At 44.3% G+C, this 22,125-nt stretch overlaps 2 protein-coding genes across 4 annotated transcripts in view; both read left to right on the top strand.

Moving 5' to 3' along the window:
- Positions 1-22,125, top strand: part of LOC139458347 (immunoglobulin superfamily member 10-like) — a 103,478-nt gene that overhangs the window by 69,132 nt on the left and 12,221 nt on the right. For all 3 annotated transcript variants that reach the window (XM_071239738.1, XM_071239739.1, XM_071239740.1), the window contains 13 exons: positions 560-680; positions 1,031-1,165; positions 7,122-7,256; positions 10,610-10,827; positions 11,160-11,253; positions 11,625-11,900; positions 15,579-15,821; positions 17,001-17,288; positions 19,417-19,509; positions 19,940-20,152; positions 20,346-20,413; positions 20,566-20,794; positions 20,996-21,203. In XM_071239738.1, the coding sequence (XP_071095839.1) occupies positions 560-680; positions 1,031-1,165; positions 7,122-7,256; positions 10,610-10,827; positions 11,160-11,253; positions 11,625-11,900; positions 15,579-15,821; positions 17,001-17,288; positions 19,417-19,509; positions 19,940-20,152; positions 20,346-20,413; positions 20,566-20,794; positions 20,996-21,203 (2,321 nt within the window). The remainder of the gene's footprint in view (positions 1-559; positions 681-1,030; positions 1,166-7,121; positions 7,257-10,609; positions 10,828-11,159; positions 11,254-11,624; positions 11,901-15,578; positions 15,822-17,000; positions 17,289-19,416; positions 19,510-19,939; positions 20,153-20,345; positions 20,414-20,565; positions 20,795-20,995; positions 21,204-22,125) is intronic.
- On the top strand, positions 7,963-10,159 carry LOC139458003 (uncharacterized). The gene is made up of 3 exons (XM_071239322.1): positions 7,963-8,184; positions 8,914-9,150; positions 10,154-10,159. Exons 1-3 carry the CDS (start codon positions 7,963-7,965, stop codon positions 10,157-10,159), a joined length of 465 nt encoding a protein of 154 aa, XP_071095423.1.

The following is a 22,125-nucleotide window of genomic DNA, read 5'->3' as shown; positions in this document are numbered from 1 at the left end:
TATACACATTCATTGTTATGGAATATATGAATATCCACCTTCTTGTTTCCCTTGCCATAGTCCAATTACCACCTAGCACATTTTGCTTGAATGTGTTGATTTTGCACTTGTTAGACAACTTTTTCTAACCACTTGATTTTAGACTATTTAAAAGAAATGAACGTTTATGACAAAATATATAATCTATCTGATCAGTTGTTGTTTTTACCTTTGAATGTGATATACGACTGAGAGTTTCATCATTTTAACATCACATTTATTGCGTTGGTTAATATATGATTACACTATGACATTTCTCACTGGGAATAAGGGCAACGCTGCTGATGCGGCGTTAAGCAATGTTCACTCTTTCCCTGTGTACCACTGACAAACATCCAGTACAGACGCAGCTGAACATCGGGTGCAGACATGAGTCTGTGTGCAAGTGAATATCAGGTACAGACGTCTGACTCTGTCTAACAGTGACATATATCAGCCCAAATCTGAGCTAAATATGACATTCATATCAAACCTAACTGTGTTCATGCTGTGTGTGCAATGTTGCGTTTGCCTGCGCTAGGTGGCGGCAAGTGGAACCTTGACGGTACGAAGGGCAGGGAAGGAGGACGCGGGTATCTACAGATGTTTCGCAAAGAATACAGCAGGACAGATAGATGCTCCAGCAACTCTAAATATCATAAGTTAGTCTTTATCTGGCAGGGACATGTTTAACGCAGTTTTGTTTTCCTCGTAGAGTTGATAGCCAGCTTACATTCATGGAATAGTATTTTGTTGTCATTAAGTACACTTTTGCATTCAGCTATTAATCAGGGCCACCGTGAACTGGTCATACAAGGAAAAAGTAACAGTAAATTCGGGACTAATTCCGTTATGGTTGCCTGGCGATGAATGTAATACAAAATTTTGAATGACGCTGTAAGATTAGATTTCTTTATGGTCAATATGTAGAGCCCGTATTGTAGACTGTTGTTGTTGTTGTTATTGTTATTATTATTCATGTACGAACAATTGTATTTATATATATTTCCAGAATTTCCATATTTCGAGCTACCATCGTCCAATCTGACGGTAGGTTTAGGTGGCGATGCTAAACTGGACTGCCGAGCCATGGGGGACCCAGTCCCTACACAGAAGTGGGAACGGAATGGCAGTGCTGTGATTATAGGTACGATCACTTCTTAATTCGAATGTGAATACTGTGAGTAAAGGAATCAATATCTTAGATATATCAACTAAGTCTTGTAAATAATTTTCAACACTCTGCACATGAAACCTGGGCTATGGCAAAACATCAGTCATGTCGCGACTGGAAAAAAAACATCAGTCGGAAACGGGTGACTCCAGACCGGTCAGGGTGTTTCATGTATCCCCAAGCACCAGACTCTGGAACACCCACAGACAACATGGGACTTCATTCACTGGTGACCACCATACCAGACTCTGGAACACCCACAGACAACATGGGACTTCCTTCACTGGTGACCACCATGCGCCATACCAGGTTTGTGTGGGATATCAACCCAGACAGAGATACCGCCTTCGTGAGGCGGGTCGTGGAGGCAGACGGCCTCGGTTCGAGGTAATTTTGACGGGCTGACATCGTCGGTTACGACACCATCAATGATGTCACTTACTGCGATATCTGTGGCCACACCTATTGCTTCGTTATGCGGATGAAAGATAGAGGATTGTAAAGACGTTGACGTGGACATTTTCTCCAACTGTACTTTGCAGTCGGCAGATTCGGCAGAGGTGGTACGGGCAGCAATCTCGCACAATGGCAGAACCAATCTGGTTTATGTTCAGGGCAACTTAACTGCTCAACGGTACCCAGATGACATTCTGCAGCCCAAACTCAACTTCTATTATTCCAGCACTATAATGCCAGACCACATACAGCACGACTCTCCCCGTGGGCAGCCTGGGTAGAAAGTTTGCCCTGTACGACTCTACCCGTGGGAAGCCGTGGTGGAATGTTTGCCCTGTACGCCTGTCCCTTTGGGATGCCGTGGTGGAATGTTTGCCCTGTACGATTGTCCCCTTGGGAAGCCGTGGTGGAATGTTTGCCCTGTACGACTGTCCTATTGGGAAGCCGTGGTGGAATGTTTGCCCTGTACGATTGTCCCCGTGGGAAGCTGTGGTGGAATGTTTGCCCTGTATGCCTGTCCCATTGGGAAGCCGTGGTGAAATGTTTGCCCTGTACAACTGTCCCATTGGGAAGCCGTGGTGGAATGTTTGCCCTGTACGACTGTCCTATTGGGAAGTCGTGGTGGAATGTTTGTCCTGTACAACTGTCCCATTGGGAAGCCGTGGTGGAATGTTTGCCCTGTACGACTGTCCCCGTGGGAAGCCGTGGTGGAATGTTTGCCCTGTGTGATTGTTCCCGTTGGAAGCCAGGTGGAATGTTTGCCCTCTACGACTGTCCCTGTGGGAAGCCGTGGTGGAATGTTTGCCCTGTACGACTGTCCCCATGTGAAGTCGTGGTGAAATGTTTGCCCTGTACGGCTGTCCCCTATGGGAAGCCGTGGTGGAATGTTTTCCCTGTACGACTGTCCCATTGGGAAGCCGTGGTGGAATGTTTGCCCTGTACGATTGTCCCCGTGGGAAGCCGTGGTGGAATGTTTGCCCCGTACAACTGTCCTATTGCGAAGTCGTGGTGGAATGTTTGCCCTGTACAACTGTCCCATTGGGAAGCCGTGGTGGAATGTTTGCCCTGTACGACTGTCCCTGTGGGAAGCCGTGGTGGAATGTTTGCCCTGTACGATTGTTCCCGTGGGAAGCCAGGTGGAATGTTTGCCCTGTACGACTGTCCCATTGGGAAGCCGTGGTGGAATGTTTGCCTTGTACGCCTGCCCCTGTGGCAAGCCATGGTGAAATGTTTGCCCTGTACGATTGTCCCCGTGGGAAGCCGTGGTGGAATGTTGGCCCTATACGACTGTCCCATTGGGAAGCCGTGGTGGAATGTTTGCCCTGTACGACTGTCCCCGTGGGAAGCCGTGGTGGAATGTTTGCCCTGTACAACTGTCCCCTATGGGAAGCCGTGGTGGAATGTTTGCCCTGTACGACTGTCCCATTGGGAAGCCGTGGTGGAATGTTTGCCCTGTACGACTGTCCCATTGGGAAGCCGTGGTGGAATGTTTGCCCTGTACGACTGTCCCATTGGGAAGCCGTGGTGGAATGTTTCCCTGTACGATTGTCCTCGTGGGAAGCCGTGGTGGAATGTTTTCCCTGTACGACTGTCCCATTGGGAAGCCGTGGATGAATGTTTGCCCTGTACGACTGTCCCTGTGGGAAGCCGTGGTGAAATGTTTTCCCTGTACGACTGTCCCATTGGGAAGCCGTTGTGGAATGTTTGCCCTGTAAGATTGTCCCATTGGGAAGCCGTGGTGGAATGTTTGCCTTGTACGATTGTCCCCGTGGGAAGCCGTGGTGGAATGTTTGCCCTGTACGCCTGTCCCATTGAGGAAGCCGTGGTGGAATGTTTGCCCTGTACGACTGTCCCATTGGGAAGCCGTGGATGAATGTTTGCCCTGTACGACTGTCCCCGTGGGAAGCCGTGGTGGAATGTTAGCCCTGTACGACTGTCCCATTGGGAAGCCGTTGTGGAATGTTTGCCCTGTAAGATTGTCCCCGTGGGAGGCCGTGGTGAAATGTTTGCCCTGTACAACTGTCCCCGTGGGAAGCCGTGGTGGAATGTTTGCCCTGTACGAATGTCCCATTGGGAAGCCGTGGTGGAATGTTTGCCTTTACGATTGTCCCCGTGGGAAGCCGTGGTGAAATGTTTGCCCTCTACGCCTGTCCCATTGAGGAAGCCGTGGTGGAATGTTTGCCCTGAACGATTGTCCTCGTGGGAAGCTGTGGTGGAATGTTTTCCCTGTACGACTGTCCCATTGGGAAGCCGTGGATGAATGTTTGCCCTGTACGACTGTCCCCGTGGGAAGCCGTGGTGGAATGTTTGCCCTATACGACTGTCCCATTGGGAAGCCGTTGTGGAATGTTTGCCCTGTAAGATTGTCCCCGTGGGAAGCCGTGGTGAAATGTTTGCCCTGTACGACTGTCCCCGTGGGAAGACGTGGTGGAATGTTTGCCCTGTACGCCTGTCCCATTGGGAAGCCGTGGATGAATGTTTGCCCTGTACGACTGTCCCCGTGGGAAGCCGTGGTGGAATGTTTGCCCTGTACGACTGTCCCATTGGGAAGCCGTTGTGGAATGTTTGCCCTGTAAGATTGTCCCCGTGGGAAGCCGTGGTGAAATGTTTGCCCTGTACGACTCTCCCCGTGGGAAGCCGTGGTGGAATGTTTGCCCTGTACGAATGTCCCATTGGGAAGCTGTGGTGGAATGTTTGCCCTGTACGACTGTCCCATTGGGAAGCCGTGGTGGAATGTTTGCCCTGTACGATTGTCCCCGTGGGAAGCCGTGGTGAAATGTTTGCCCTCTACGACTGTCACTTATGGGAAGCCGTGGTGGAATGTTTGCCCTGTAAGATTGTCCTCGTGGGAAGCCGTGGTGAAATGTTTGCCCTGTACGACTCTCCCCGTGGGAAGCCGTAGTGGAATGTTTGCCCTGTACGACTGTCCCATTGGGAAGCCATGGTGGAATGTTTGCCCTGTAAGATTGTCCCCGTGGGAAGCCGTGGTGGAATGTTTGCCCTGTACGCCTGTCCCATTGGGAAGCCGTGGTGGAATGTTTGCCCTGTACGCCTGTCCCATTGGGAAGCCGTGGTGGAATGTTTGCCCTGTACGCCTGTCCCATTTGGAAGCCAGGTGGAATGTTTGCCCTGTATGAAGGTGCCCGTGGGAAGCCGAGGTGGAATGTTTGCCCTGTACGCCTGTCCCATTTGGAAGCCGTGGTGGAATGTTTGCCCTGTATGACTGTCGTATTGGGAAGCCGTGGTGGAATGCTTGCCCTGTACGCCTGTCCCATTTGGAAGCCGTGGTGGAATGTTTGCCCTGTATGAAGGTGCCCGTGGGAAGCCGTGGTGGAATCTTTGCCCTGTACGCCTGTCCCATTTGGAAGCCGTGGTGGAATGTTTGCCCTGTATGACTGTCCCATTGGGAAGCCGTGGTGGAATGTTTGCCCTGTACGCCTGTCCCATTTGGAAGCCGTGGTGGAATGTTTGCCCTGTATGAAGGTGCCCGTGGGAAGCCGTGGTGGAATGTTTGCCCTGTACGACTGTCCCATTGGGAAGCCGTGGATGAATATTTTCCCTGTACGACTGTCCCATTGGGAAGCCGTGGTAGAATGTTTGACCTGTACGACTGTCCCCGTTGGAAGCCGTGGTGAAATGTTTGCCCTGTACGACTGTCCCCGTGGGAAGCCGTGGTGGAATGTTTGCCCTGTACGCCTGTCCTTGTGGGAAGCCATGGTGAAATGTTTGCCCTGTACGACTGTCCCATTGGGAAGCCGTGGTGGAATGTTTGCCCTGTACGACTGTCCCATTGGGAAGCCATGGTGAAATGTTTGCCCTGTACGACTGTCCCATTGGGAAGCCGTGGTGGAATGTTTGCCCAGCACCCCACTGGGGTTTGTCGTGGGTTCCGTGGGTTGCACCCCTGTGTCGGAGGGGGAAGGATGTCTGGTAGTTGAGGGCACTGGTTCCAGCAACACGGTTTCTTTGCCCAACACACTACATTCACCTTGACTTCAGACGTGTGGTAGAATTAGCCCGGTTCTATATCTTAATTGGTTGGTCATGTCAAGCCCTGTGTATGAAGTTTGGACTCAGTACACCTACTTGTCGAAAAGTCTGCTGCTCAGATCATAAATTTGTTTAGATAATTGCCTTGAGTATATACCCAGAAGGCGGTGACTCATGGGCATATCTGATTGATCCCCTGGGGATAATATTCATAATTCATATGGTGTTAGTTTGCTGGGATACTGCTCACTTATTACATCGTCCTTGTGGGCGCTCCGTGGCGGCGGAGAACAGGCTTGCTGAACCACTTCACTTTTACCTTTACTAAACACTACTGCTTTAGCTTTGATATTTCAAACTGACCTACATGCATCACTATCTGGCCAATTGCAAACTTATTTACACACCATTGTCTAACTACTTGAAAGCATTATATTCTAGCAAGATAATTATATAAATAACAATATAAAACAACCTATAGTGCTGATGCAACTGTTTACATTCTGATATATATTGCGTTACATTTGTAGTCTAAAACACCTTTACTGCTTCAAACATTACCAGACGCCCCAGAGAAATCAACAAAGATTGTATACAGTTTACATATATTTTTTTTACATGAAACACATCAACACATGGTTGAACAGCCATGTCTAAATCATTCTTCCTGAAGCATTCCTGAACTTCATAACTCAATAAATGATTACAATCATGTTTTCACTGAATATATATGTCAAATAGTTCCACTATAATTATGACAAAAGATCCCGTTTTGTGTGTATTTTTATAACTACTAGGGAACCAGTCTTTAGGAAAGTAGGCCTGTCAAAAAATAATTTAAAAAGATATTTAATACGAGGTAAATGCATGTCGTTGTCAGATATCGACCCATCCGGTCATTTATTGTGATTTATATAGATCATCAATGACAGAGGCACTTTGATTCTTTGCTTTTGGCGAAACGCAATTGGCGCAAACTATAAATCACGCATACCATCGCATATACTCCTTTGATTTAGTGAAACCTACTCAACATTTTTTTTCAGTTTCTATGTTATTTCCTATTTTTTAAGGCATACAAATTGGCAAATACCTGACATTCGTGATTGAACGAATTAATGTACTAGGGCTAGTTATTGTGTGTTACTTATATACTTATATTACTGCTACACATTCGCGTTTTATTTTGGGAATCAACACGTGTCAGTTAGCACGTCATTTGTAGACATTCAAATAAACATATTAAAATTTGGACAGGGCAAACCAAACAATCAACCACTGCCTATGAAAGCAACCTCAAATCCATTGTTTTATTTATATATTTCTACATCCAGGTAGATGACTGTCACATTTGTATTTTTGATATATCTCAGATATAGTGAAATACACTGTCCTATTATTAACTTCTTTATTGATTGTGAGAGAAGTGTGCTGTTTGAAGAAAAACGTGCAAACATATTGATCTCTGTCGTTCGTGTTTCAGATGACAACATGCAATTGTTCACCAACCACACACTGTTGATAGATGACATACGGACCACTCAGTTTGGAGAGTACACTTGTGTAGCGGTAAATATGGGTGGAGTCAATTCAACAACACTTACAATATTCCCCGGGGGTACGTATCTCAGGTCTATCTGTTCTGACAATCCATGGTAGTTCAAGGTTTATTGGTGCACCTGTATCTGTTCGTGGAGTGTGTATACCTGTATCTGTTCGTGGAGTGTGTATACCTGTATCTGTTCGTGTAGTGTGTATACCTGTCTCTGTATATACCTGTATCTGTTCGTGTAGTGTGTATACCTGTCTCTGTTCGTGGTGTGTATATACCTGTATCTGTTCGTGTAGTGTGTATACCTGTCTCTGTTCGTGGTGTATGTGTATACCTGTCTCTGTTCGTGGAGTGTGTGTACACCTGTCTCTGTTCGTGGAGTGTGTAAACCTGTCTCTGTTCGTGGTGTGTGTGTATACCTGTCTCTGTTCGTGGAGTGTGTATACCTGTATCTGTTCGTGGAGTGTGTATACCTGTCTCTGTTCGTGGAGTGTGTATACCTGTATCTGTTCGTGGAGTGTGTAAACCTGTCTCTGTTCGTGGTGTGTGTGTATACCTGTCTCTGTTCGTGGAGTGTGTGTATACCTGTATCTGTTCGTGGTGTGTGTGTATACCTGTCTCTGTTCGTGGACTGTGTAAACCTGTATCTGTTTGTAGTGTATATGTATACCTGTCTCTGTTCGTGGAGCGTGTATACCTGTCTCTGTTCTTGGTGTATGTGTATACCTGTCTCTGTTCGTGGAGCGTGTATACCTGTATCTGTTCTTTGTGTATGTGTATACATGTCTCTGTTCTTGGTGTATGTGTATACCTGTCTCTGTTTGTGGTGTGTGTATACCTGTCTCTGTTCGTGGTGTGTGTATACCTGTCTCTGTTCGTGGTGTGTGTATACCTGTATCTGTTCGTGGTGTATGTGTATACCTGTCTCTGTTCGTGGTGTATGTGTATACCTGTCTCTGTTCGTGGTGTGTGTGTATACCTGTCTCTGTTCAGGGTATGTGGGTATATATGTGCCTGTTCGTGGTGTGTGTATACCTGTCTCTGTTCGTGGTGTGTGTGTATACCTGTATCTGTTCGTGGTGTATATGTATACCTGTCTCTGTTCGTGGAGCGTGTATACCTGTATCTGTTCTTTGTGTATGTGTATACATGTCTCTGTTCTTGGTGTATGTGTATACCTGTCTCTGTTTGTGGTGTGTGTATACCTGTCTCTGTTCGTGGTGTGTGTATACCTGTCTCTGTTCGTGGTGTGTGTATACCTGTATCTGTTCGTGGTGTATGTGTATACCTGTCTCTGTTCGTGGTGTATGTGTATACCTGTCTCTGTTTGTGGTGTGTGTATACCTGTCTCTGTTCGTGGTGTGTGTGTATACCTGTCTCTGTTCGTGGTGTATGTGTATACCTGTATCTGTTCGTGGTGTATGTGTATACCTGTCTCTGTTTGTGGTGTGTGTATACCTGTCTCTGTTCGTGGTGTGTGTATACCTGTCTCTGTTCGTGGAGCGTGTATACCTGTATCTGTTCGTGGTGTATGTGTATACCTGTCTCTGTTTGTGGTGTGTGTATACCTGTCTCTGTTCGTGGTGTGTGTGTATACCTGTCTCTGTTCGTGTAGTGTGTATACCTGTATCTGTTCGTGGTGTATGTGTATACCTGTCTCTGTTTGTTGTGTGTGTATACCTGTCTCTGTTCGTGGTGTGTGTGTATACCTGTCTCTGTTCAGGGTATGTGGGTATATATGTGCCTGTTCGTGGTGTGTGTATACCTGTTTCTGTTCGTGGTGTGTGTGTATACCTGTGTCTGTTGTGCATCGGTACACCCGTGTGTGTTTCGTGATGTCTGGGTACACTTGTCTCTGTTCGTGGTGTTTCGGTACACCCGTGTCTGTTCATGGTGTGTGTGTGTATACCTGTGTCTGTTCGTGGTGTGTGGTACACTTGTCTCTGTTTGTGGTGTTTCGGTAAACCCGTGTCTGTTCATGGTGTGTGTGTGTGTGTGTGTGCGTGCGTGCGTGCGTGCGTGCGTGCGTGCGTGCGTGCGTGCGTGTGTATGTGTGTGTGTGTGTATATATACTTGTGTTTGTTCGTGGTGTGTGGTACATTTGTCTCTGTTCGTAGTGTTTCGGTACACCCGTGTCTGTTCATGGTGTGTGTGTATATATATGTATACCTGTGTCTGTTCGTGGTGTATGGTACACTTGTCTCTGTTCGTGGTGTTTCGGTATACCTTTGTCTGTTCATGGGGGGTGTGTGTGTGTATACCTGTGTCTGTTCGTGGTGTGTGGTACACTTGTCTCTGTTCGTGGTGTTTCGGTATACCTGTGTCTGTTCGTTGTGTTTCGGTACACCTATGTCTGTTCGTGGTGTGTGTGTGTGTGTGTGTGTGTGTGTGTGTGTGTGTGTGTGTGTGTGTGTGTGTGTGTGTGTGTGTGTGTGTGTGTGTGTGTGTGTGTGTGTGTACCTGTGTCTGTTCATGGTGTGTTGGTACACCTATGTCTGTTCGTGGTGTGTGTGTGTATACCTGTGTCTGTTCGTGGTGTGTGGGTACACCTGTGTCTGTTCGTGGTGTGTGTGTGTGTATACCTGTGTCTGTTCATGGTGTGTGTGTATACCTGTGTCTGTTCGTGGTGTGTGGGTACACCTGTGTCTGTTCATGGTGTGTGGGTACACCTGTGTCTGTTCGTGGTGTGTGTGTGTGTATACCTGTGTCTGTTCATGGTGTGTGTGTGTGTGTGTGTGTGTGTGTATACCTGTGTCTGTTCATGGTGTGTGGGTACACCTGTGTCTGTTCGTGGTGTGTGTGTGTATACCTGTGTCTGTTCGTGGTGTGTGGGTACACCTGTGTCTGTTCATGGTGTTTCGGTACACCTGTGTCTGTTCGTGGAGTGTGTGTGTATACCTGTGTCTGTTCGTGGTGTGTGGGCACACCTGTGCATGTGATGTATGGGTACAGTTGTGTTTTAGAGGTAGATGTACAGTTGACCCTTGTCTGCTCCAAGTGTCAATGTAAAGGGTGCACTCGTGTCTGTTGGATTGGTGGCACGTGGTACTGTGCAAGAAACACACGTCAGAAATCAGGTTAATTTGACCAGGGCCGACAGTGGAGAGGAGGTGGGTGATAGCTTCTCAGGTTTAGGCCCAGCTTTACAATGAATCACAGTGAAACGTTGTAAGCCTTCCAAATCCCCTTACTCGAAAGTAATTTTCGGTTGTGTCGAACCTCGCATAACTTGAAGTATTGATATTGGTGTTTGACCGTACGTGCAAATATTTTTAGTAGAAGTAGTAGTAGAGAAGTAGTGATAGTGGTAGTGGTAGAGAATCGGATATCCCGATTAAGTGTACTATGGTGTCACATACTCCGTGTATGTTTGTTACTACACACCTCTGAGTGTTTATGATATATGGATACACTTGCAGAGTTTCCCTACCTCATCACCAGACCAACGAACGCCACCTCTATTCTGGGGACCAATGTAACGTTGCAGTGTAGGGGACAATCCGGGAATCCCTTCTCCATGCGATGGGCGAAAACCAGTGTAGGTGACGGCCAAGGGAGTATCAATATCAAGAGCAACACCGAAGAGGAGCAGACAGCAAGAGTGACAGTAAAGAGGAATGGAGACCTGCAGTTTATTGTGAGTTGGTAATCGAGGCACCGATGGCGTTCCTTCAAACAATCAGACACCATCCGTACTGACCGCTAAAGACGAAATGATGTGCATTCGTTATAATAGTTTAGTATCAGAACACAGATGTATATAGGTCGCGTGTCAAAGGACTTCACCAAAGTGGCAAGAGTGAAAACGTTCCCAGTTACACACTTAACACTATATTAAGACAATGATATATGGCAACAATCACCACTTTCGGGTCTGTCTTTTGATATTGTTTTACACAAAGTATGTACCACAAAGATTTTTCTTAATTACAATTGTATCATATTAAGAAAGGGTATTTCTTTTGACAGAGTATCAGAAAGTCTGACGAAGGGTGGTACACGTGTTCCGCCGTAAACAAAGAGGGTAACGTGACAGCGGATCCCGTCTACGTACAAGTGCACAGTAAGTAGTAACGTTCCTGTGCATTTGCTAACAATTTTATCATGTAGAAGATTTATTCATTGATTTACTACTCTCAATAATTAGTTAAAGACTCCTGCATGATGTTCGGAGCACACGGGTATCCCCTTGCCCAAATGTTTATGAACATCCCCCGATGAATGCACATGATCATTAGTTTGAAACATAACAGCAAAGCTATTTGTGTCATTTGAATCCGTCCATGTTTATATATAGTGGTAATAGTACGGCGACAAGGTAATGTCAAATAGTGGAATTTTTCTAAGCTATTCCATTATTATAAGCGCCGACCTAATTTCTTATTAAGGGCGTTCATTTGTGTGCTGCAATAACTTGGATATTGTTACCTTCAGCTCCGCCTCAAATACTGTCCACCAACAGTCCAGTGTCTGTTCTCGCAAAGAGTCAGGTCAAACTCAGCTGTAATGTCTCGGGTGAACCTGCACCAACCTTAAAGTGGAAGTCACCTGCGGGAACGCAGGTCACCCCGATCACAGTTAAATACATACCTGCAGGCTTGGATCTCACCATTACATCTGTTGATTCAAGGGAAGATGGGGGATGGTGGACGTGTGAGGCGTGCAATGTGGTGGCATGTGCGATGGGTGGAGTACAACTTCTCATAGAAGGTAAGAATTGTACAGAAGGACGTGTGTGTTGAGAGAGGGGGAGTGGTAGGGGGATACCGATGCTTACAGGTGAGCATGACCTGCTAGAGCGGATAAAGCAAGGTAAGCATGGCTTGCTACAGTTGATGAGACAAGGTAAGCAGGTCGGGCTAGAGTTGATTATAAAAGGTAAGCATGAATTGATAGAGTTGATTAGAAACGTTAAGCATGACGGGCTAGAGTTGATTAGAAAAGGTAAGCATGTCGGGCGAGAGTTGATTAGAAAAGGTAAGCATGTCTGCATAGAGTTGATTAGAAAAGGTTAGTAGGACGGGCCAGAGTCTATTAGAAAAGGTAAGCAGGACGGGCCAGAGTCGATTAGAAAAGGTAAGCAGGACGGGCTAGAGTTGATTAGAAAAGGTAAGCATGTCTTCATAGAGTTGATTAGAAAAGGTAAGCATGTCGGGCGAGAGTTGATTAGAAAAGGTAAGCATGTCTTCATAGAGTTGATTAGAAAAGGTTAGTAGGACGGGCCAGAGTCGATTAGAAAAGGTAAGCAGGACGGGCCAGAGTCGATTAGAAAAGGTAAGCAGGACGGGCCAGAGTCGATTAGAAAAGGTAAGCAGGACGGGCTAGTGTCGATTAGAAAAGGTAAGCAGGATGGACTAGAGTTGATTATAAAAGTTATGCATGACTGGCTAGAGTTGATTAAAAAAGTTACGCATGACTTGCTAGAGTTGATTATAAAAGGTAAGCATGACGGACAAGAGTTGATTATAAAAGGTAAGCATGACGGACAAGAGTTGATTATACAAGTTATGCATGGCTGGCTAGAGTTGATTAGAAAGGATAAGCATGACGGACTAGAGTTGATTATAAAAGGTAAGCATGACTTGCTAGAGTAGATTATAAAAGGTAAGCAGAACGGGATAGAGTTGATTAGAAACGTTAAGCATGACGGGCTAGAGTTGATTAGAAAAGGTAAGCATGTCGGGCGAGAGTTGATTAGAAAAGGTAAGCATGTCTGCATAGAGTTGATTAGAAAAGGTTAGTAGGACGAGCCAGAGTCGATTAGAAAAGGTAAGCATGTCTTCATAGAGTTGATTAGAAAAGGCAGCATGTCGGGCGAGAGTTGATTAGAAAAGGTAAGCAGGACGGGCCAGAGTCGATTAGAAAAGGTAAGCAGGACGGGCTAGAGTTGATTAGAAAAGGTAAGCATGTCTTCATAGAGTTGATTAGAAAAGGCAGCATGTCGGGCGAGAGTTGATTAGAAAAGGTAAGCATGTCGGGCCAGAGTCGATTAGAAAAGGTAAGCAGGACGGGCTAGAGTTGATTAGAAAAGGTAAGCATGTCTTCATAGAGTTGATTAGAAAAGGCAGCATGTCGGGCCAGAGTCGATTAGAAAAGGTAAGCAGGACGGGCCAGAGTCGATTAGAAAAGGTAAGCAGGACGGGCTAGAGTTGATTAGAAAAGGTAAGCATGTCTTCATAGAGTTGATTAGAAAAGGCAGCATGCCGGGCGAGAGTTGATTAGAAAAGGTAAGCATGTCTTCATAGAGTCGATTAGAAAAGGTAAGCAGGATGGACTAGAGTTGATTATAAAAGTTATGCATGACTGGCTAGAGTTGATTAAAAAAGTTACGCATGACTTGCTAGAGTTGATTATAAAAGGTAAGCATGACGGACAAGAGTTGATTATAAAAGGTAAGCATGACGGACAAGGGTTGATTATACAAGTTATGCATGGCTGGCTAGAGTTGATTAGAAAGGATAAGCATGACGGACTAGAGTTGATTATAAAAGGTAAGCATGACTTGCTAGAGTAGATTATAAAAGGTAAGTAGAACGGGCTAGAGTCGATTAGAAAAGGTAAGCATGACTGACAAGAGTTGATTATAAAAGTTATGCATGACTGGCTAGAGTTGATTAAAAAAGTTACGCCTGACTGGCTAGAGTCGATTAGAAAGGATAAGCATGACGGGCTAGAGTTGATTGGAAAAGATAAGCATGACTGGCTAGACTTGATTATAAAAGTTAAGCATGACTGGCTAGTGTCGATTAGAAAAGGTAAGCAATACGAACTAGAGTTGATTATAAAAGGTAAGCATGACTGGCTAGACTTGATTATAAAAGTTAAGCATGACTGGCTTGAGTTGATTAGAAAGGGTAAGCATGAGTGGCTTGAGTTGATTATAAAAGGTAAGCATGACTGGCTAGAGTTGATTATAAAAGGTAAGTATGACAGGCTGGAGTTGATTATAAAAGTTAAGCGTGACTGGCTTGAGTTGATTATAAAAGGTAAGAATGACTTGATAGAGTTGATTGTGAAAGGTAAGCATGATCATGACTGGCCAGAGTTGATGTTGAAAGATGTTGCTTGGGTTGATTAGAATAAACTAGTGTCCAAAAGAAACGATACCACCTGTTTGCAACGACATAAAAGAAAAACTTAACAATGCAGAAGTTTAGGATGGTGTTATGCTTTTGAGAAATCCTTTCACAACATCTGTACAAATATTTCATTTCATTTCAATAAATGTACAACCAATATGACAAGCAATTAAAGATGGGTGGGGTCGAAAAATAAACATTTCGTTAGAGCACTGATCACAGAAACAACGGGAAATGTCACACCACACGTCTCAAAGTCAAGTCAGTAGCGGGTATGTCCACCGTGAGCATCAATACATGCCAGAACACGCCTACGGACTGATGACGTCAAACGTCTGATGACGTTGGGAGTGATGCGTTGCCATTCCTCGAGGAGACATCGTTCCAAGTCCTGGACGTTGACTGGAGGCACACGGCGACGTCGGATTTACCGATCGAGGTGGTCCCATAAGTGCTCGATGGGATTCATGTCCGGTGAACATGCGGGCCATGGCAAAACCTGTACGTTGGCGTTGGCAAGGAAGTTCTGTGTCAATCTTGCTGTGTGTGGCCTTGCATTGTCATGTTGGAAAAGGAGTCCACGAGGCTGTTGCTGAATAAAGGGCACCACAACAGGCCGTAGGATGTCATCAAGATAACGCTGTGCATTCAGGTTTCCACGAATTACGACAAGCATCGTTTTGACGTCACCACATATGCCACCCCAAACCATTAACTCTCCACCTCCAAACGGCCGGACCTGTTGGATACAGTTAGGCGCAAAACGTTCACCAAATCGTCGGTATACAAGCTGCCGTCCATCGTTTCTGAAGATGAGGAATCTGCTCTCATCAGAGAACATGACGGTAGTTACATCGAAATGTGATGAAGATTACCAGTTGTTAAGTGAATAAATTATATTATTGGCTAATATTGCTAAACTGGATAGAATAATGTAACAACAGACACAGTAATGCTCTCATATTGCCTAACGAAGGGCCATTATCGTTCACGTAACCGGAAGGGGAGGAACGGGCGCCCCAACTGATGATATATGAAGCGATGGTGTCCCGTGCTATATTTAGAAAGAAAAGTATAACTTTGGCCAAATGAAACGTGCAGGCCGTAATCTGACATTCTGATCTTTCTTGCAGGTGCTAGTATCGATCATTGGACTGTCAATATTAGTTGCATTGTCAATCACATTGATAATTATAAGATTGGAGCTAAAAAGGCTAACAAAATTGTCACGATGTTGACAGATCCAAGTCCGTGAATCCTCACCATTTTAGCTACAATAAAGGTAACTGATGTGTGTTGCTTACATTAGGAGAGCCTGTGATACGCACTGACCAATCTCTGCGGAATGCTACAACCATTGCATTGGTGTGTCGGGCGTTTGGACTACCTATCCCCAACTTAACGTACTCACGAGGGTCTACAGTCATTGACAGATCTACTCTTGGACACAGAGTGGAGGGGCAATGGCTCTACATATCGGCGTCCTCCCTGGGAGACACATATACTTGCACAGCAGAAAACAGACATGGATCAAGCACCAAAACATTTACAAGTAAGATATGAAAACAATGCTCTCAATTTGTTACATTTATCCTTATATTATTTTGTGGTAATTAAAAATACTCAGTACATGCGTATACTGTAAGTGAGTGAGTTGTTGATGTGAGACTTAATACACATTACATGTATACTGTGAGTTCTTGATGTGAGACTTAATACACAGTACATGTATACTGTGAGTGAGTTGAAGATGTGAAACTTAATACACAGTACATGCATACTGTGAGTGAGTTGTTGATGTGAAACTTAATACACGGTACATGCATACTGTGCGTGAGTTGTTGATGTGAGACTTAATACACGGTACATGCATACTGTGAGTGAGTGAGTTGTTGATGTGAAACTTAATACACAGTACATGCATACTGTGAGTGAGTGAGTTGTTGATGTGAAACTTAATACACAGTACATGTATACTGTGAGTGAGTTGTTGATGTGAAACTTAATACACAGTACATGCATACTGTGAGTGAGTTGTTGATGTGAGACTTAATACACAGTACATGCATACTGTGAGTGAGTTGTTGATGTGAAACTTAATAGAAAGTACATGCATACTGTGAGTGAGTTGTTGATGTAAATCTTAATACACAGTACATGCATACTGTGAGTGAGTTGTTGATATGAGACTTTATACACAGTACATGCATACTGTGAGTGAGTTGTTGATATGAGACTTAATACACGGTACATGCATACTGTGAGTGAGTTGTTGATGTGAGACTTAATACACAGTACATGCATACTGTGAGTGAGTTGTTGATGTGAGACTTAATACACAGTACATGCATACTGTGAGTGAGTTGTTGATGTGAAAATTAATACTAGACAGTACATGCATACTGTGAGTGAGTTGTTGATGTGAGACTTAATACACAGTACATGCATACTGTGAGTGAGTTGTTGATGTGAAAATTAATACTAGACAGTACATGCATACTGTGAGTGAGTTGTTGATGTGAGACTTAATACACAGTACATGCATACTGTGAGTGAGTTGTTGATGTGAGACTTAATACACAGTACATGCATACTGTGAGTGAGTTGTTGATGTGAAAATTAATACTAGACAGTACATGCATACTGTGAGTGAGTTGTTGATGTGAGACTTAATACACAGTACATGCAAACTGTGAGTGAGTTGTTGATATGAGACTTTACCCTGTTGTAGAGCCTGACCCTGGACCCTCCCTCACATCAATCAATGTCACATCAAGGGAGATAACTGTCACCTGGGAACCTGTTAAGGTATCTGGCAATCTGTTTGTGACGGCAAGCCATCTGAAATACAACCAGGCGAGTGCGACTTCAGCGACTGTTTCCGAAGTCTCCATGTTGCTGGGCCACCGAGTGACTGGGCTATTGCCGTACACAACCTATGTGTTTGCTGTTTCTGTAACCAACGTCTTGGGAACAGGATCGTACGGTCCCTCGCTTACCATAACAACGCAAGCAGAAGGTACAGTACATTACACTGAACCTTACTCGACACTTAACCAAAGCAATATGCTTGTTTCGGAATGAACTGAGTTTACTTCATGAGTGTATGTGTATTATTAAATTAGTAAGAAATGGTTTTGATTTTTTCGAACCAGAATTTCAAACAAATTAATGTATTGGTACATAGAATGTAAGGAACGTTACAAACACGAAGACTTGGCACTCACCAATCCATAATGTAAACTGCCGACCCCACTGTATGTGACCATTCAGTCTTCCTAAACGAAACTCCCAACGTAAACTAAACTAGGCGGCAAAAGAAAATGTAGGTTGGCAATTTGTAATTTTCCTAAAAACAGCGATAACTAGTAGAAAGTGGGTATTGCGAATATGACTGCCCAGGAACAGGTACCAAAAACACCTCACCCGAACGCGCCACCTTTGACGGCGCTCGTGCGGTGACAAAAAAATGGTGAAATTCGTTTCCCGCCTATGGCATAAACTGCAGATGCATGTTAGCTGTATAAATGCGTTTTACAGCAGGGTATAACCACACATGATGAAAGCGCACAAAAGAAATGCCACGACTGTCACAGGAGCAGAGAGAGAGAGCCATCGGTATGGCCGAAATGGGGACAACACAGGTCCAAATTGCCAGAAGGTTTGGTTGTACACCATTGACAGTAGCCAGGCTGATTCAACGGTACAGGCAGACAGGGAGGACACAGGACATGCCTAGAGCCGGACGACCCCGAGTGACAACACCACTTGAAGACGGACAGATACGACCCATTCACCTGAGAAACAGATTCGTAACGGCGACGGCGACGGCAGCAACAGCGTTGGGACATCCCATTAACCAACGTACAGTACTACGAGGACTTCGTGCTGCTGGAATCCGAGCGTATCGTCCTTTCCAAGGAATGGTACTGACTGCTCAACGCCTGAGACTGCGATGGGCAGGCAGGTTCGACACTGGCAAGTGTGAAATTGGCGTCGAGTGCTGTTTACTGATGAAAGTCGGTTTAACTTGTTTCGAAATGACGGCAGAGAACTAGTTAATCGACGCAGAGGCTCCGACGTGTATTCGAGAGGTCCATCCATTCGGCGGGGGAGGTGTCATGGTGTAGGGCGGTATTTGTGGAGATCAGAAGACTGATTTGGTGATTATACAAGGAAACCTGAACGCTGTGCAGTACAGAGACCATGTGTTGCAGCCAGTTGAGCTTCCGTTCTTACAAAACCAACAGCAGGGGACATGGTTTCAACACGACAATGCCAGGCCCCATACTGCAAGACTGACTCGGAACTTTCTAAACCAGCAGAACGTTGACATTTTGCCCTGGCCTGCCCACTCACCCGATATGAATCCTATTGAACATCTGTGGGATCATCTTGACAGACAGACAAGAATTGCAGCAGGCCCTGAGAGACGAGTGGCAACGGATTAGAGTCCACGTCATCAGAAGACTGACGTCATCGATGAGGCGGTGTATCACAGCATGCATTGAGGCAGCTGGAGGTCATACACGCTATTGAAGGCAACTGTGTCGACAATGAACTTCTAGTGTGTCTGACATTTGAGACAACTTTTGAAACTGAAAGTTCTTACCCCACCATTGTTTACCTTGAGCTTACATTACCTGTGATTGCACAATTTCATTCAAACTGTGATTGATCAATCATTTGTTACCCCTCCCTAGATTATATTATAATTCAAAACAAAACCTCTTCTTGTCATTTTTTTTATCAATCATGGAACTTGACCTATACTTTCTTTTGCCGCCCGGTTTATAAGGAGAACCCTGTATAAAGAACATGTGTCCCGGAAACACGGAAGGACACCGCCAGATCCACATACTGTACATGAAAATCGTACTTTTAGCAATACTAACTTTAGTTTATGTTATTGGAAATATTCTATGATCAAGTATCTACTGTATTATCAACTTTTGAATTCATTATTGTTGGTTATTGTGGAATTTCAAGTAAACTGTCAATGCTGTCTCGGACTTATAGTTTCCCGCGAAGATGAACAAGTATGGTCAAGTCATACCATCTGTGTGTTGGGGCTAACAGGGCGACCAGGCCACGTCATTATACAAAATTATGCTTGGTTTCTATCATGGCCACTGATTGCATTCCAGCCCCTACCTCTCCTGTTGCCGTGGCAGCAAGTGTGTTGAATTCAACAGTCACTGTGACATGGTCCCACTCACTCCACCTCTATGGAAACATTGGTCAGTATCATTGGCATATATCAACGGCTACGTTATAGTACGATGAGACCTTGCAAACTTCAACTGCACTAACTTGACGTCCATGACGTTTCATAATCCCGTTATACTTTGTCTTTATTGAAGTTGGAGAGTTGATGTATCAGACAGTATATACGCAATGAACTGCATGAAATGACTATATGTAGTTTTCCCCCACATAGTCTCAAATCCACAGCAATTGGCTTCGCCCCATATGCGTACCTGAAAGTAATAAACGTGGGTTCACATGGCGGTTCGCATAGCGGTTCGCCCCGATTCTGTATCTGAGTGACTGAAACGGAGCGACGGGGGCCACTGTTTTGTGTTAACGAATGAAATGGGGTAGCTGGTATCAATCTTTTGTCTTTCCGGATAATATGGAACATTGGTTGTCGTGGTTATGTGTTTGTAGATGACGTTGAGTACCAAGTTTCCCTGGTGGCAAGGGGACCCAGTGGCGAATATGACACTCAAGTCAAGCAACAGACCCAATCTGCCAAAAGTACACTTGAAGCCAGCATTGATGCCGAGTATGGTTCTTATCAGGTGTCTGTAAGAGCAATCAACAGCCTCATCAACATGAGCAGTGACCCCACAAGTGTCATGGTGAATGTGTACAAACCAGGTATAAATAAATTATGATACGAAATAATTGTCCGACCATACATACATACATGCATGCATACATACATACATACATACATACATACATACATACATACATACATACATACATACATACATACATACATACATTTTATTATGTCTTCTTCTCATGGATGTATTCAAGATACAAAGCTATCAATGTATGTTTGCAGCTCCCGTGTTTGTACCACAGATCACAGTTTTCCCCATCGACCACCAGTCACTATCCGTCAGATGGAATGTAAGTGCATATCCTTCATGATGTATGTTAGTATATGTTATTTCAGTCAGATGTGTTGTATTTTTTACACCCGTTATCGTTATTCTCAGCTAAGAATCACACCTCATAATTAAACTTCTGTGAACATTGATGTAAAAGTTGCTGTGTATCAGACATCTACCACCAACACGCCAGAAGACGTACGGGGCTACGTGATCTACTACAGGAAGCTCGACAGAGACGACAGGGAATATTCCGTGGTGACAGTTGACGGTGCTGCGAAACATACTGCCCTCATCTCTAATCTAGAGGAACAAACTACATACGAGGTCAAAGTAGCAGCTGTAAACGTAGGAGGCCAAGGTCCTATGTCTGGCGCACAATCAACAAAGACCAAACTGAGTGTGTACTTTTGTATTCCTTTAAACTAGATGCAGTGTGTTCAGCTGAAAGGGTTTTATTGCTAATGAGCTGATGTGTATTAAACTATATAAAGTGTGCTCAGTTGAAGGGGTTGTATTACTTTTTAACTGCAGTTCATCATGTCATCTTATTCTTAAACATGGAATAGATAAAGACTTCTTTTTCCTATTTTGTTTCCAGAGCTGTTCAGTCTAGCAGCATACAGTGGGGTGGACATGGGTACCAGCGGCTGGATGCTCGCTGTACTTGCTGGTTGCATATCGCTTTTGCTGCTGCTACTGGTTATTATCTGCTTATGTTTACAACATCGTCGGCTCAAGAAGATGGACAGCGTATCTTTCCTCAAACCGTCGCACAGACTAGATAGGTTCTACCTAGAAAATCCCAAGTAAGTGATGCACCGGCTTTTACAGCACGCGTGAAAGGGATCCTGAACTTATGTCGCTATGCGAGGACTTTTATGCTATGTACTTTATTATATACCTGTTTTAATAACTCAAGTTTTCAGTGGATCACACCTTCCTCATCAAATACATTGGACAAAGTATCATATGCGTCAGGTGTGGCTCGACTCAGAAAACTCTGCTGCAGAAATCACTATTTGATACTCAATCAAATGAATTCGACAATTAGTTTGCTTCCTCGTATAAAGATCGCAATACACTGCAAAGAAAGGGTATACCAGTAACAGGTCTGTTTCAGTGGTTACTGAATGCTTTGGCTACTTCCGTAAGCACGTTCAAAGCGGTAACATTAAAATAAACAGTTGGCCAGGGGTGAAAAACAAAATTTTCGTTCCCACATTTTCCTGTATAACTTAACCCTTTTCTGTTGCATAAAGGATAAATTGCATAACTTGAAGGAAAAATGCATAATTTGAAATAATTGGCTGTAACATTTGTATTAAGTCATCAAACTATCCAAATTATGTCTTTGATTACAGGTAATATGTTCGGTTATCTGAATTTGGCAAGCATTTTGTTTCATTTAACTGTTATTCTAATTCTCAGGGGAAAGAAATGATAGAAAATGCTTTTTACTTCATTTTCAAATCTTGAGAGTTGGTAAAGCACTAATTCCATTGAATTATGACAATACAACCACTACAACTGGTATCAAAATCTGCCTGAACCATTGTACTATCCTATACAGAAAACAAAATGGAAAATGTATTACATCGGGGCTGAGATATTGTATACAATGCTACCCCACCCTCAAATTACAATTTTGACGAAAATTGCTTATTTAGATATGGTGGTAGATTATGTTGATGTAGTGGATTAGTGGGATAATTGCAACAATGCTTAAAA

Source organism: Haliotis cracherodii, unplaced genomic scaffold (assembly GCF_022045235.1).
Source record: "Haliotis cracherodii isolate W230 unplaced genomic scaffold, xgHalCrac1.p SCAF_12, whole genome shotgun sequence".
NCBI lineage: Eukaryota > Metazoa > Mollusca > Gastropoda > Lepetellida > Haliotidae > Haliotis > Haliotis cracherodii.
This window is presented reverse-complemented; position numbering and strand designations above follow the sequence as displayed.

Excerpts from the sequence above, each read along its gene's own strand:
- LOC139458003 (XM_071239322.1), top strand. The coding sequence starts at position 7,963 with ATGTGTATACATGTCTCTGTTCTTGGTGTATGTGTATACCTGTCTCTG. Across the intron at positions 8,185-8,913 it reads TATACCTGTCTCTGTTCAGG|GGTATGTGGGTATATATGTG; the intron begins GTATGTGGGTAT and ends GTCTCTGTTCAG.